Source organism: Clarias gariepinus, chromosome 27 (assembly GCF_024256425.1).
Source record: "Clarias gariepinus isolate MV-2021 ecotype Netherlands chromosome 27, CGAR_prim_01v2, whole genome shotgun sequence".
NCBI classification, from domain to species: domain Eukaryota; kingdom Metazoa; phylum Chordata; class Actinopteri; order Siluriformes; family Clariidae; genus Clarias; species Clarias gariepinus.
The window spans coordinates 17,507,945-17,524,079 of NC_071126.1; the positions used below are offsets into that span (position 1 = coordinate 17,507,945).

Below are 16,135 nucleotides of genomic sequence, written 5' to 3' on the forward strand. Positions count from 1 at the left end.
CTGGCTTTAGAAAGTAAAAGTCCTGGATTTGTTCCATCCATTAACTAAACCAAATGAATCTACTGTAAATAATTAGAACAAATAATTCTTCAACCTGATAGGCTCAAACTAAGTGGTGACATCACTTGTTTGGTGCACAGAGTGAGAACTATAATACATGACCCATATTGTCTTAAAATTTTTTAACCCAGCATTGTATATTATTCAGCTATTCACAGTTAACTCTAGATATCATATGACATCCTATACCCAGATCCTCCATCCACCCATCCATGAACCCCTGTGGTCCAAGTAGGGACCGTGGAGGCCAATGGTGACCATTATATCCATTCCCATGTTTACAACCGTGTTCGGACCTCATTCGCACACACTACAGGCAAGTTGGGAATGCCGGCAAGTCTAATCTGCATGTCTTTGGAAGCAGAAAGAGAGAACATGCAAACTCCACACACACACACACATACATACATACACACAGGCAGGAATCGAACCTGGATCCTGGAGGTGCAAGGCGACAGTGCTAAACACTAATCCACCGTGCCACCATACCTAGATTTTACTTTCAAAAGACATAATTTCCAGAGTTATTTTTGTACTCTCTCTTGTTTTTATACAATACGTATAGATCAAATGAAGTATAATAACTCAAGTAAAATTCTAAACAAACTACAGAGGAAACAAGTGTTGCCATGTTATACAGTATATGAGTTAAGTTACCAAACTAAAGAAGCCACCACTAACATACAGTATGAGATAAATGAAGTGACTTCAGTGACACCTGTTGGTAGAAATATGAACTCACGTGGCTCTCATTCGTCCAAATCACTGGTGAGAAATAATAATAATAATAATAATAATAATAATAATAATACTAATAATAATAATAATAATAATAATAAACTACTATAATAACTGGGGAGAACTTATACAGACTGAATTCTTAGAAAGATATTAATTCTACTTTGCATTTATTGACATTTATTAAGCAGTTTAATACAGGTTCTGGTTTTTGCTTTAGATTTTTTGTAACAGACTGTATCTCTCGTATAGCTTCCCTTAAAAATAGGCTACTTTTTTATTCGATTATATTAAATAACAGATAATTAGAAACCTGAACATGTCACGCAAGTCCTTTTACCTTTCCTATAAATCTATATAATACTTTGAGCATTTGAGCTTCCGATTGCAAACGTATGCCGCAGTTCTCTCTCATTTGCATATTCCCTTTGATTGGCCGGTATATTTTGTGATGAAACCTTTTCCAGTCTTGTATTTTGTGGATCTGGGATTTTACCGGATGTTTTGATTTTCAGCTCCCTGATTTATACCCACTTCATATCAAAGCACTGGTGCATTCTGGATCCTGATGTTTGATGATGTTAAAGAGCAACTCTGACAATCATGCAACTGTTTATATTGATAAACACATTATCGTTTTCTATACAATTAGTAACAAAAGTACTGTATAGGGACTTCCATGGTGGTTGCTCCGCATTTGGAAAATGATTCAATGTTGATGTGGTGTTTTTATATGGAAGATTTTTGGAAGGAGTCTGCAGTGACGACACTTCGGATCAGGCAGAGGTAAAGCAGTAGCATGAAGTCTTCAGGATGCAAAAATACGTATGAATCAAACTGATCATATCGTCCCTGATGAGCGAGCCGAGGGCGACGGTGGCGAGGAAAAAACTCCCTGAGATGGCAATAGGAGGAAACCTTGTGAGAAACCGGAAACAACAGGGAACCCATTTAGTCTTATTGATGAATGGGAAATGTACACAAAATGCTGAGAATGAAATTCTGAGTTGTAACACGATGTGTTTTATTGCCAGGTTACATGAGGTTAGTTTATTCCTGTACCTCTCAGTATATAGTAAGCTTAAATGATTTTATGTGAAATGTACACACATAAACAGTTATACCACACTGTTTCTTCTGAATGCAGGGAGATGAGTTGTGCTCTACTAAAATGCAATAACGCTCTCACACAAAATGCAATAATGTATGTAAAGACAAACATTGATAAAACAAATGCACATTTATAAACTAATAAGTTGTATTTCAAATTGTCCTGGCTTACACTCCTGCCAGTGATGTGTTTGTGTGTGTGTGTGTGTGTGTGTGTTTCTCTCTGTCAGGCTGATGATGCCGCGTAATTACACCGGATCTGTTGATCTTTGGTCCGGCTGTGGTACATATGGAGGCTCCCTGCCTAATGCAAAGTTCTGGTTAAACATTCTCCCAAAGTTTGCGTTCCGCCTTCTGTTGTTTTTACACTACAGGCCTGGCAATTGTTGGGGGCATTATTGACTTTGTAATTAAACTATTTTAAACGTCAGGATTTTGTAATCATTACATTTCGGGCCATCTGTTCCCAGCCGTCGGGCTGAGAACCGGATCCCCCCCCCCCCCCCCCCCTGCCTGGAGTAGACAAAAGACAGCACTATGTGTGGTCAGTTTTTGTATCTTTTTAATCATTAATTCTCTGTTCTTTATAAACAATATGGACAACTGGACAAATGGTGAAATCCTCATCTGAGCATGTATCAGCTCAGTATATATACAAATACGGCGTGCAGCTCTAAGGCCGTATCATTTCTGTACACAAATGCAGCACCCAATCTAACGTTACTGATTATGGTTTTATTAGCTTCCATCTGCTGAAAGGCTAACAAAGCTCAAATTGGAGAACACAGAGAGGAACAAAAAAAAAAAAGAAAAGAAAAGAAAAGAAAGAAAGCTCCTTTTTTTTCTCCCTTTCCTCAGGGTCAGTACGTATAAACAGCTTGTGACCTTAAACATCTCTATTGGCTTTGGTTTTGGTCAACATCTTTATCACAGCTTTATCTTTAGCTATTGTACAAAAGAGAAATCAGCTAATCTGTCAACTGACTTTGATCCATAGCTTCTCCAGTGGTGTTTCCAGCTTGTAATCGCGACCTGGACCAGAGAGGGTTTGTCCGGTTTATCTGATAAAGATCTCTTTTCATGGGTGTTATGTGTAAAGATAAAGATAAAGTGTTACATCAAACACGCAGCAGCACAGGACAGTCTGTAATCCTTTGCTATCGCTTATTTCTCTCGTATGACTTTCGGCCAAAACACAGTATGGGTGCCGATTTTATTTTATTTATTTATTATGTCTTATATATATAATACAGAAAATGCGAATGCCAAAGAAGCTACTTCTGAAGTTTTGGCAACATGGAAGTGTTAGAAAAAAATTCAATTCAGCCATTTCGGAGAGATGATTTTTTTTTTAAATGGCAATTTTTCAGCGATATACTGTCTCACTTCAAACAATAGTCATTTAAAATGCTAATTATTCATATTTCTTTATGAGTATTGACGCTAAAATTGGTGTAAGCTTCTATAAGCATATAACCTGTAAAAATTGTTGCTAAATTAAAAGCATTCTGAGCAAAATTCAGGATCCCCCCCCCCCCCCCCCAAAAAAAGGGTCAAATTCATGTTGCAATATCTTAACAATTTAGTATTTAGGTAATAATAAACTTTTTCTGGTTTATGTCTTTTCATGTGAAATCTAAAATCTGAATGACAGTTATTTGAATTCAAAAAAGTTCCGGACACTAAAACATAAAAGGGCATGAAACAATATTTAGCATATGTATTTCTTTTTATCTGATAAAAATATACATGTGTATGTAAATCTACAAAAAAACAAAGCATGGATCAGGAAATAAGAAGCATTAAGTGTTATGAATAATGGTGTTATATGATCCTTGTCTAAAAATTCATTTTTTTTCACCTTGGTGAGACACTTTTTAGCACCGATACCATGTGTTGGCCGTTTCTTTTATAAATGATGCCAATCTTCACATTTACACACAGTATTGTTAAAACCTCAAACTGAAAAACATGTAAAAGACAAAAATAAAATGTTTTATCCCTGTGGGGTTAAATGACCAGAAATATTAGAAATCTTCTAATAAAAGGCATTTAAGGGCACAACATGATGTCTCACGATATATGTATGCATATTAAATAATATTATCATTGTATAAAGCTCAGTGGTTAAGGTGTTGGATTAGTGTTTGTAAGGTTCCAGGTCTGATCGGGGACACATGGTGTCCCTTGTCTGATCGGGGACACCATGGCTTTTTGTTTCTCCTTCAGCTTCTCAGTGTTTCAGCGTGCTAATAGCTAGCCAGCTAGTCAACCTTCATAATGCTCGATTGCATTTGTCATACAATTTAACTCTCTACTATATACACAAACGTCACACAATATCCTGACAATGATGACATTTATACCTTTGAGATCTTTTTTTAGGTTTATACTGAGACTTATTTGGACCAAATTCACACCTGGTTTAGGCCACGCCCACTTTAGGTACATAGCTACAGATGTTTGTAGCACTAAATAGGTACAGACAATGTCACCGTATGACTTTTACATTTACGTTTATGTTATGATTTTGTATATACAAAGATTTTTGCTGACTCTGCTCTAGATTATTTGGTAACACTGAAGCGATGTGTTTATATTGTTATTCCATGGGGCGAGTTAGGGATATAAGGGTTGTTAACAGTTACGGTGGCCCTCCGGTTGACCCCATGAACACAGTGTTGATGGGAGGCAGAGAGGACACCATGTCCCGTACTTCAGCGCCGCCGTGGTGAGGCAGCAAGGCATCTTGGGTATGGTGATACTGAGCAGCGGCACCGTACATGCACGGAGAAACCGAGCAACTGATAGGAGGGGCTATTGAAGAACCTGCAACAGATACATTGAGAAGAATAAGTGAAATTGAGCTAAACAGGACTATATCTCTACATTTAAACTCTTATAAAACTAGTGATTGGATACCATGTAATGCTTCATGTCTGAAACCCTGGCCTCCCAGGAACTCCTTTAATGACCCACGTATGTGGAAATGGCTTTCCATTATAGCCAAAATAAACATTCACATAAAATTTCCAAATAATTGTCTTTTTTTTCTTGCAAGACAATCATTATAAAATAGGAAGGTATGTCTTGTCACCTGCTGAGCGTGGAATTAGAGGAGGCTGCCCAGGGTAGTACGGTGCTGACGGCTTTCTGCCCGTGTCGTTCAGGATGTTGAGAGGGTCGTGGACTTCAGAGTATGCAGCAACGGAGCGGGTGGAGGTCACACTGCTGATCACTGATACATGCTGATCAATTAGAGAGCCCGTCCTCTGCGTGTCCACATAGCCATTGTTCCCATAGTAGCCTAGAAGTGAGGAAGAGGAGAACTTCAAGTACAGTATGGACAAAAATAGATTTCTAATTGAAGGTATATATCATATCTTTATATATATAACAGCAAAGAAAAATAATCTCCTTCTTTCTTAAGGCCGCTTTTCCCATCCCTGTTTTTTTATTACATATTTAAAAGTGTGTGCTTGTTTTTAAAACCCTTTTCCATTCTGACCCATCACATTATTTGCTTCATTACCTATATAATAATAGCATTGCCATTCTCACCACTGTGTGCTGCATTGGTGTACACCGGGCCCGGACATCCATGGGCTCCTCCACTCCCTGCAAATCCGTAGTCCATTAGTTGCACTCCCTGAACCTCGATGGTGGGCTCAGAGGTGGACGGGTAGCTTACTGATGAAACTCTCGAGCTGTATGCTGCGGCACCACTGCAGCTGCTATTAAAGCAGTCCTTAGCCAGCTGCTGACCACTGAAGGAGGAATAGCGTGCGCACTCGGTACGAGTCTGGTAAGCCGAGGGTGGCGTGTGGGTCTGAGTCAGGCTGGTAGGCTGGTAGGTGGAGGAGCTGGAGTAGAAGGTGGAGGCAGGGAGGCTTTGATACATGGCATCAGGGAAAGCCTGGCAGGGTGCGTGAGGCTGGACAGGGCAGCTGTTCGGTGATCTCACTGCCATCGGGCCCTGGTTGATCACGCTGCCTCGGTTCACCATGGCTGGAGAGATGGGAGGGGTGATCAACGGGCCACTGCTCTGGGAGTAGTCCAACTGACCTGGATAAAGAAACGTTACACTGCCAGGTTGGTCTTTTAAACATGTCTGACATCATACGGATTCCGAAATAAATGCTGCACCAATGCAACTAAAAAGAAAAATCTAATTTCAATTAGAAAAAAATAATAAACAAAAAGAGAAACATTTGAACATTGTCAAAAAAATTGTAACAATTTAGCTTTTCTTAAAATGGCTTAATTCGAACCGCAAACTGTAAAAAAAACAGCAATGCTTCTTTTACATTCAATTTATGATTATTAATTAAATTTTATTATGCTGTATAATATATCAAATAAATTATTATTCTTATTAAATATGCAACCCTATTCATTGTATAATAAATCTTTTAATATTTTATGTGCAAATTACAATTTTTCTTCTGTATTTATCTTCATTTTTTATTTTAAGATGTTTATTAAGTTTAACAGCTTCTCAATTGTTTATACTTTTATGTATCTATGTGTCAAAATGAAAAAAAAAAACATCTATCGGCGAATTCTTGCTTTCATCATATTTATTTTAAAGTGCATTTATTATTTTCAAAACTGTGTTTGGCTCCAATCCTTTCTCCTGATGTTTTCCCAGTGTTTAATTCAATCAGACCGGCCGAGATACAATTGGAAATCTCTCACCTCCAGAGCTCTACTCGAGAAAAACCTGGCAACCTCAGAGATGGTAATTACACACAAGTCATTTCAAATAATCTGAATGGGCTGCTCATAAAATCGAGTTAAGCACTCTGAGATCAATAACTTTCCCCCGTGAATCTAATGAAATGAAGTAGACAAGTATATAATGCCACAGTAAAGAGTTTACCAGATAGTGTAAAGCTGTCTGTGTCCGTCCCCTGGTACACCACCATGGTGGCCCCCAGTCCATGTTGAGTTCCTGCGGCAGACAGGTGTGTGTACTCAGGCTGGGACTCGTTTTTTACTGACGAGTCGCTGTTCACCATCCCTGCTTTATTACGATTTGCCAGGAAGCAAGAACTCGGGGAAGCCGTGAACGTCGCCTTACTGGCATCTGAAAACATTTAGAAACAATATGGTCACGTCAACTTACTGAACCAAATGGAAGTGGTTTAAATCATCATCATAATAATCATAATAATAATCATAATAATAATAATAATAATAATAAACAAACACAGTTAAACAAGATGTGTACCTGCATTTCTCATATATTTATCCAGGAGATTCTGTAAATCTTGCTCTTTATCATTATTGAACTGTGTTTCAATAGCCAGCAGGATATATTCATCTAACAGCATCCGAATGAGGTGAAAGGAGCCTAAAAAGAACATTTCAAGAGTCGAGAGTCTCTATAAGAGTTACAGCATGAGACACATCGAGAGTAGTGACAAATCAGATGAGGACAAATTTTTAATGAAATAATTTCTCCCCTCTTATATGCATGAAACAAAACTAATAGGTTTCGGGTTTATTTCTGACAATTTTTGTCCGTTTGCTAAATAAAAAAATAAAACAAATAGTTGTAAACTGTACTTAATGGCGTTTAACTATTAACAGAACTGTAAAAAAGTCTTTTTCTATAACTCTTACCTTATTGCCGCATTTGTGTGAATAAAAAAAGAATAAGCAAAGTAAAAAGTATGATTTTATTGAATTGCCTTTCGTTTTTTGGAAATCTATATTTTTGATAAAAACAAACAAACAAGCAAACAAACACTCTAATAAACCCACTGAAATAACTACTTAAATAAGTAAACAGAACAGTTTATATGAAATAAAAGGCAAATTATTCATAAAATATATATACAAATATATTTTATTGCAAGAAAATGTATTTTATTGTTTTACTACTAATTGAAGGAATTATTTTATTTTTTAAATAAAAAAAATGTCTTTACTTTTTACTACTTATTTATTTGTGTTTGTTTGTTTTTTTGTTTGTTTTTTTGTTTGTTTTTTTGTTCATTTGTTTTGGGGTGTAGTTTGTTTTGGGGTGTTGTTTCTTTACTGAATGGACAATTTGAATGTTATTTTATTTATTTGTACTTATAGTGTACTTTTCCTTTGTATATCTTTTGAGAAGTTTTTTGCATTTCTCGGAAACTATGTTTACTAAATTTACAATAAAATCTTATTGTTTAGTAATTTAATCCTTTAAAATGTCATATGCAAATAAGTAAGTACACAATGATAGTTTGCTATTATTTAAATAAAATATCCAAATGGTATGAAAACAAATCACTCCCAGTGTTTAATATGTTCATAAGTTTTGTGAAATTAAACACTTTAAAAAAAGTAAAAATTCTGCTTTTATGTCTCAGATCTACAGGTATCCATAGTCGCTGCATCATGGGACTGTTTATGCCATTGAGAGTGATATGAAATTAGTAAATAAAAGCGGATGCGTGGGAAGATTGTGAGTTGGTTAGACTTTACAGATAATTTTTATTAAGGCTTTCTGAATCTCAGCCTGTTGTCCAATGCCAGTGAGGTCATGTAATGGCCTCTATAAGTGTGGCTGTTTGGCTAGGTGTGTGTGTGTGTGTGTGTGTGTGTGTCCGCAGGGCCATCAAAAGCTAACATAACTAAAGCTGGGCTCTTCCTAATCAGTGCACACGTGTCCAAGAGATAAAGATTTGTTTACTCAGGACGGGTCACTACATTTTACAGCACGTTGTGGCTTTATAATAGTGGAGGGTTTGTGTTGTGGGAGAAAAAAAAAGCTTTGAATAAACGTTTAAGAAGAAGCGTGTAGGAACAGGATGAAGCGTATGTTTAAAAGATAAGTGTGAATTGTTGATGAAATCCCAACCTTACCAAAGCTGGTGGCGTTGTTTAAGGTGAGGCTGTGCATCACGCGAGCGCCGAAAAAACTCCATTTCAGTAAAAAGTCCTGAGCTCGTTTTTTCACTGAGCGACCGTTCTGTTTACTGGGCTGATTGAAAGAAAAATAATAACAATAATAATTTTTAAAAAGGTTAGTCATTCACTTGCAGCTACTGCGGATCTGATGAGTGTACTGTATATTTTACTTTCAGCCAACCTTAATGACTTTCTGTTCCACCACAGAGTCCAGCCACTCAATAAAGGATTCGACAGTGGCATTCTTTCTCAGGAGATCCTTTAACTCCTGGAACACGGCGACCGAGTCGTCTATGAGGCGAAAACAGAAAGAGAGCAATTTTAAGCACGGAACAGAACAAGAAATTTGCTGTGAGATTTGTCAACAGCATGAAGCCTAAATCTAATGACTATAATTTTGTAAATTATGCAAATTTATAAGGTCAGAAGGTATTGATAATTTTTTCTATAAGATAAACAATGATAGTAGCTGCAAAAATATAAGACAAAAATCACAGGTTTATATTAATGTACTTGTCCTGATATGTGGGATTTTTTTTATTTTTATGGAAGGAGTCTCCAGTGCTAGATCTTTGTAACTTTACATATTTGCAACAATGTCTCTGGGGACTTTCTGCTATATGTAAACATCAAGAAAAAGTCAAATGATTGCTTATCTACAGTAAATGATAAAAATGAATAACTGGCTTTATAGACATTCCATAACGTTTAACATAACTACTCAGTAAACCTATCAATATAACGATATGCTGCTGTGTAATAAATGTAAAATATTTAATCATTAATGCATTGTTCTGGTATAAAGGGAATAAAACATTTAAATGCTTTGTTATAATAAAATTATCTAGTTCTTTGTGGTAATAGTGATTTCCCTTCATTGCACTACTCTATCATTGATTATTTCTCTATAACAGCACTCCCTATAGTGTAGTATTGGTCAAAATAGCTTCTAACTGATAGCAAAAAAATGTAGTTAACTTGTTCACCCTAATCTTTTCTTATCAATAGCTACAAATCGATCATATATATATATATATATATATATATATATATATATATATATATATATATATATATTTAGTGCTTAAATATACTCAGTAAGCTGGTAAATCATTACCGGTAGAGAATAATGAGATTTTTTTTTTTAGAATTTATAGATAATATTATTATTATTATTATTATTAATAATATTATTATTAATTAATACTATGATAATGCTGTTTGGAATAAAATAAAAATAACAGGTGTTTGGTGTTTTGACTCACATTCAGAGTAGAAATCCAGGTCCTGGTCGCTAGTGTTGGAAAGGAGTGCCTGGGAGCCTATGCTGTTTAAATCTACTTTGTCTATGTCGTTCACCATGGCCGTCACAACATTTTGATCAAAAAGAGCCGGTCTTGCAATCTGGAGAAATAAAAAAAATGTAATAAATCAGAAGAAACACAGTAAAAGTGTTGATTTAACCTCTTTTCCAGAGTTCATATATACAGTAAAGACTCAGGTGTTTTGCTATGTATCTATCATCCTTGCAAAGGTGTTTGTAAAATAAATTTCTGACCTGAGCGAGGTGTAAGAAGGAAGTCTGGCGCTTTAGGGACGAAATAAATCGGCGAGCTATTGGCAGCTTCTTTTCTGACAGGATTTTTGGCAGATTTTCCAAAGATGAAACCATCCAGGGCTCCCAGAGTTTGGCAAAATTTCGGATATCTGTCAAAAGACTGGACATGTTGTATGAAGATTACTAAATGTTACTTCAAGCACATTCCAGATTACGGACATGAGGTACTTTAATTCGTTTCACGTGTGCTGAGAAAAAAAAAAAATCTTTAAGAAAACTTTCCACACTGAGCAAAGCAAACAAAATAGTGAGAAATTAATTGTTACGTATTGATGGCTAAAAAAGGATCAAACCTTTCCGGCATGTCCTGCATTGTAGCAGGAATGAGAACATCAGTCAGGACCTGAAAAACACAAGCAGTTTGACATGAGCTCATGATTTTACATTTGTAAGGCAATACATTTGACATAAATTTGCCATTATATACAATTTCTTTTATATAGAATGTAACGAAAATAGCCTGGATTCAACATGATATTGAGTTGCATGTTGCAGACATATACATATACATACATACCTTGTATAGGATGGAGTCACACACACAAAAGATATCCACGATTACTGGATTCTCCAGCAAAGGTAAGAGATGGTCTGGCATTCCTTGCCAGAAATGCAGCAAGAAGTTCTGGATCTGAAAAAAATGGAAGGAATCAATCACTAAATGAGACCACTATGGACATGGACTGATGAAGTACCATTATTGTTAACACCCAGAAGTTTATTAATTTTCCATAACAGCACATCCTGAAGAGTTTAAATTACTACACTAATTAAAAAAATATCAATAAATTATCATTATGTTCCCTGTGAACAGTTACATTAAGTATTGTGGACTTTCCATGAAACAAACTCATTCATTCAATATTCACAGCCATTCCTTTACCAAACTTTCTTTTTTTAGTAACACAAAACAACACAAACAACACGATTTGTAATGTTATTAAGAAGCTAAAAGAACAAATTTAAGTGAAGCATTAATACTGTATATACAGTCTGTTAGGATTGGCAATCACATGTCCTCTACAGTACCTTCATACTGAACACAGGCATCCCACAGGGTTGTGTGCTAAGTCCATTGTCTACTCTCTGTTCACCCATGACTGTGTGCCTCTGCACAACTCCAAAACTATCATCAAGTTTTCATATTACACTGTCAGGTTACATCACCATTAATGAAAAAAACAGCTTACAGGGAGGAGATTCAAAAATCATCAGACACTCTCCCATCTCTATCAATGAGACTGAAGTGGAACATGTCCCTGTCTACAAGTCCTTATGTGTCCACATCTCTGAGTTGCTATCTAACCATATGATTTGCTTAAATGTGTCACTATTTTTAAGATGCTAATTGTTTAAGATGCTGAGAGGAAATGCTGTTTTCCCAGGTCTTGGTTTTAAAATTGTACCTCTTCAAAGTTGACACTGATGGCGTTGTCGAGAATACACTGGCAGTGAGTTTTGTACATCATGATCAGTGTGTCGACCTAAATTAGAAATGCAATAGGGAAGACATGTCATGTGTTTTTGTATGGCCCAATTAGGGGTCAAATTGTGAGGCTCAAATAAATAAATAAATAAATAAATAAATACATGAATCATGATATTTAATGTTTTAGCATCCCAATGAATAAAAAGTTATTTACAAATGAGTAAAGAATGAAGCAACCCAGCTGAAAGGGCACATTCTCAGAACATTCACTAACGTTCCTATTAGGTTCCCAACAGGTTCTGCTGCAACCTTATATAACTAATGTTGTTTTAGCATTCTTAAAATAATAATTATCTGAAAAGGAATAAATGGGCAACAAACTTAAAACATTCTTAAAACTAACTTTGCTAGAACCAAATTTGATTCTCATTTTTGGATTGAATATGTTAAACATAGGTTACTAACAGCCAGTTAAAGAAATTGAAAAACAGCAACAACATAGCAATTATACATTTCATAACATTTAACAAAAATAAGACAGACTTTACTTTCTGCACAGTTTTAGTTATATTTAGTATTGTCTGGTACAGTTTTCAGTAAACTTCAATGAATAATTTGAATAAGTGCATGGAATAAAAAAACACAACATACTGTACATTAGTAACGATGGATTTATCTTTAGAATTTAAAATAATAGTTTTTTAAAGTCTTTTGATCCCCATGGAGATGTTTATAAATAAACATGGCAGTGTGTTCAGCTTTAAGGAATTATAGAATATATACTTACTGTACAGTATGTAACAAAAGCAGAATAATATATATAATTAATGGGTTCAATTATGTAGAATCTGGGGTGAAAGAATTGGCCAACAACAACAACATCACAGACTCTTAAATTAAATTTCTAGCATCTTTAAGGTAAATAAAAACAAAATAAAATACTGGACAAATTAAACAAAATGTGCAAGCTACAGTTTATTACTCATTTGTCTTGAGCATGAACAGAAACCACAATAAACGAACCTTTTCTTTCGAAATGGACTCGGTAAGCAATAAATGTTGGGCGCTTGGAAATTCTGGTAGTAACGTTCCTGTTTTAGAACTGAGAGAATATTTCCGTGTGAAACCTCCCTGTGAATTACAGACAAGAGGCATTTATGGATACAGAGCTTTAAAAAAATAACAAAAAAAAATCTTTCATAATCATGTTATTAAACAATAGCTATTTTACTCATTTCAACATAATTTTGTTTTACGCAAAACTATAGGACAAATACAAAGTGACAAAATTGCATTAAATTACATTACATTGGTCTGTGTATTGTATAACATATAAAAATGTGTATGACATAAAAAAATCACAACCTCATTTTTTAGCTTGCTTCCAGAGAACCTGCGATGAAACACACAATAATATTATTGTTTAAAAGATGATGTACAAACAATATAAAATGCAAAACATTGAAAATGTTTGTATTCAAATGTAAAAGGTTTTTATTTGTCATGTTTTTGTTTTTAAATATTTAATAACAATTTAAAATGTTCTTTGATTTTTACAAGGGAAAAATCAACCTAAAAGAATGGAATACTATTTAATATCTTCATTTAATTACATTATAGATTAGAACGTCTTTATTTCTTTCTGATATTAAAACCATTTTAACAATTTTTTTGGTAATTTTTCTTATTGTAGGAAAAGTGCACATTTTAAACATTCTTCAACTCTACAATTTGTGGATTAATTGTTAAATAGTGGTATTTATTCTCTTTTACTATTTAAAAAAATAGCACTTTTGCACTTAGCTGCATTATGTAACTATTTACTTAATACATAAAACTTTCCATAATAAACCTTTTTTTTTTCCTTTTCCTTTACTAGAATGTGAAAATAAGAAGCTCAGAGCTTTAAGTTCACCTGGTCAGACCTTTCCCTGAGTATACAGAATGATAATAAGCACTGCTCTCCTTAATCCCGATTCCATAGTAATGATACCTAAAAATACAAACAAACAAACACTGAACTTCACTGAAAACTGATGATTAAAGATATTTCACTGACAAATCAAATATTAGACTTCCTTACTTTGAATGGCCTCTGGTGCCGAGTCTTCGAGTCGTTAGAAGAGGAAATTTTTGCCTTATAGTCTACAGTCATAATGAAAATATCAATTCAGTGTTTCTTGTGCTTATAAATTGAAACTACATAATAGTTAAGGATATATTGTAGTGTTTTACTATAATTCCCCACAACAACGATTACCTTGCCGAAAGTGGCAGCGCAAGCAGGATCTAATTTCTCCTTGCGACAGAAGTCTAGGTAATGTGCATAAAGGATGCACCGAGGCAAGCAGACTCCTTCACAAACAATATAATTTTCCTCAAGCCTAGTTGACAAAAAAAAAAGGGTTAGCAATAAAATATTGCTAAACAATACTAATGATTATCAGAGATAAAAATGAAGATGACAATACCACTGAAGTGTTAACTGAGTTTGTTTCTTTTTGTCCTTGATGATTTCACTGATGCTCTTCTTTGTCCCCGTTTGCTTCAGAGTAAAATTATTTGTATATTCAAGGTGGTCTAGGTCGTCTTCAGAGGAGATGGTTCCATTGCTTTCGTCAGCCTCTGTTCAAGAAATTATACACTATGTCAATGAATTTTATCCAAGTCAAGCCTTATATTGTAGAACGATGGATTAGTGCAGCTGTAAATCTGATGATCTTTTTCTTTTATAAAAAGGCAGAGACCTGTTCTGTGCTTTTGTAAAAGATTTATAAGACCACGTATGACTAGATTACAAGCATATAATGTTGGCTGAATCATGACTTTGTTTTTAAAATGATGAAGATAAGGAAAATGTAAAGGAATAGTAATACATGTGTACAATAATATATATCAATAATAATATATCAACAGTAATAATCCCATGTGTACAAGTGTACAAGTGAACAAGTAGAATGGTGATATAAAATGAGCTAATTGTGGGTGTTTTTAAAAATAAATAAATAAATAAATAAATAGAAACATTTAAAAGAAAATGAACCGGTCCGAGATAAAAATGTGGTCATTTTAAGATATAAGTAAATTTGTATACAAAAAAGTGATAGACACTAAGCTGATCACAGATTTTAAAATTAAATGAAACAAATTGAGTTTTTGGAGAGATACTTAATTAAATCTCTATTGGTATATTATATTAAGGCATATTTAGAATGATTGTCATGAACTTACAAAGGTTAAATAGTCGCTTTTTACATTAAATGGCTGTCAGACTTTAAAATTAATTCTACGGTGGTAGAAATTAGGCCTGAATAATAATGCCGAATAAAGAAAAACATAAATTGTACACCTAAAAATGTAAATTCATTCAATTCAGGTATGAGCCTTACCTTATTTTTAGGCTTTGGATTTAAGTAAATAATAATAAGAAGAAAATGACAAAAGAAGAAGAAAAATAATTATTGTCCTTCTTGATCTTTTTGGCAATGATTCCTTGTTGACAAATAAGAACCACAACATGCAATGCACTGATTATAGTAAAATAGCTCAGTACGTTGAAGAATAACTTCTCTATACATCATTTCACACCATTAGCCCTAATGCCTTATTTTACTGCTAATCGTCTCCTCCTAATAATTAATATCAAACTTTTACCAATGCGACCTACCTGATTTAATCCCTGAATCCTCCTCCTCTTCATCAAACCTGTCTTTGAAGAACATGTTGTTTCTGAGATCTTGATGGTCGCCGGTATCGGTGTGCTGGAGATCATCAGCACTGTAAGTCCTCTTCGGCTGAGGTGGCTGGAGCTGATTAAACGTGTTATTAATCTTCCCTGGACTTCCACTGTATCTTTTCATTGGTGTGTTTTCAGGACGATTTAAAGGAAAGAACTGGTAATGCAAGGTCACTCAGTTAGAAGCAAAACAACAAACTCATCTAACGTAGATCCAAAGATGCCCATCTCAGATCGGGTACATGTCTGACCTGATGACTCTTTCAGCATGTACGGTTTGGGGCAAAAGACACAGTTTCCACGTCGGTCCGTTAGTCCATGGACTCAGGTAACACCTTCCGGTCCTAATTAAAGCTGTGCTGTGTCTGAAATGATACGTCACCGAGGCAAGTGCCTTAAGGGCATTTATCTTATTTACAGAAGACTGGCAGTAGACTGAAAGTATTAATGATTAACCTGAGGGGCCATCATCTCCTTAAAACCTGCTGGTGCTGTCTTTTAGCTGGAATACACCTCCATCCAGAGTCGTCACACCTCTCTTTTC

General features: G+C 35.0%; 1 protein-coding gene across 1 annotated transcript; it reads right to left on the minus strand.

The window, feature by feature from the left end:
* Positions 1-4,552: 4,552 nt before the first annotated feature.
* On the minus strand, positions 4,553-15,592 carry rfx6 (regulatory factor X, 6). The gene is made up of 19 exons (XM_053489490.1): positions 15,523-15,592; positions 14,327-14,480; positions 14,116-14,239; positions 13,939-14,000; positions 13,771-13,848; positions 13,221-13,248; positions 12,879-12,986; positions 11,833-11,910; positions 10,944-11,057; positions 10,720-10,769; positions 10,367-10,526; positions 10,074-10,212; positions 8,990-9,099; positions 8,764-8,881; positions 7,142-7,264; positions 6,791-6,997; positions 5,470-5,973; positions 5,006-5,215; positions 4,553-4,737 (listed from the first exon to the last, which is right to left on the minus strand). Exons 1-19 carry the CDS (start codon positions 15,575-15,577, stop codon positions 4,553-4,555), a joined length of 2,607 nt encoding a protein of 868 aa, XP_053345465.1. The 5' UTR covers positions 15,578-15,592.
* Positions 15,593-16,135: the final 543 nt, after the last annotated feature.

Coding starts and splice junctions, on each gene's coding strand:
- rfx6 (XM_053489490.1), bottom strand. CDS start 15,577: ATGTTCTTCAAAGACAGGTTTGATGAAGAGGAGGAGGATTCAGGGATT. Junction 10,527..10,719: donor ATGCAGGACATGCCGGAAAG/GTTTGATCCTTT, acceptor CAACATGTCCAG/TCTTTTGACAGATATCCGAA. Junction 5,974..6,790: donor AGACAGCTTTACACTATCTG/GTAAACTCTTTA, acceptor TTCTTTATCCAG/GTCAGTTGGACTACTCCCAG.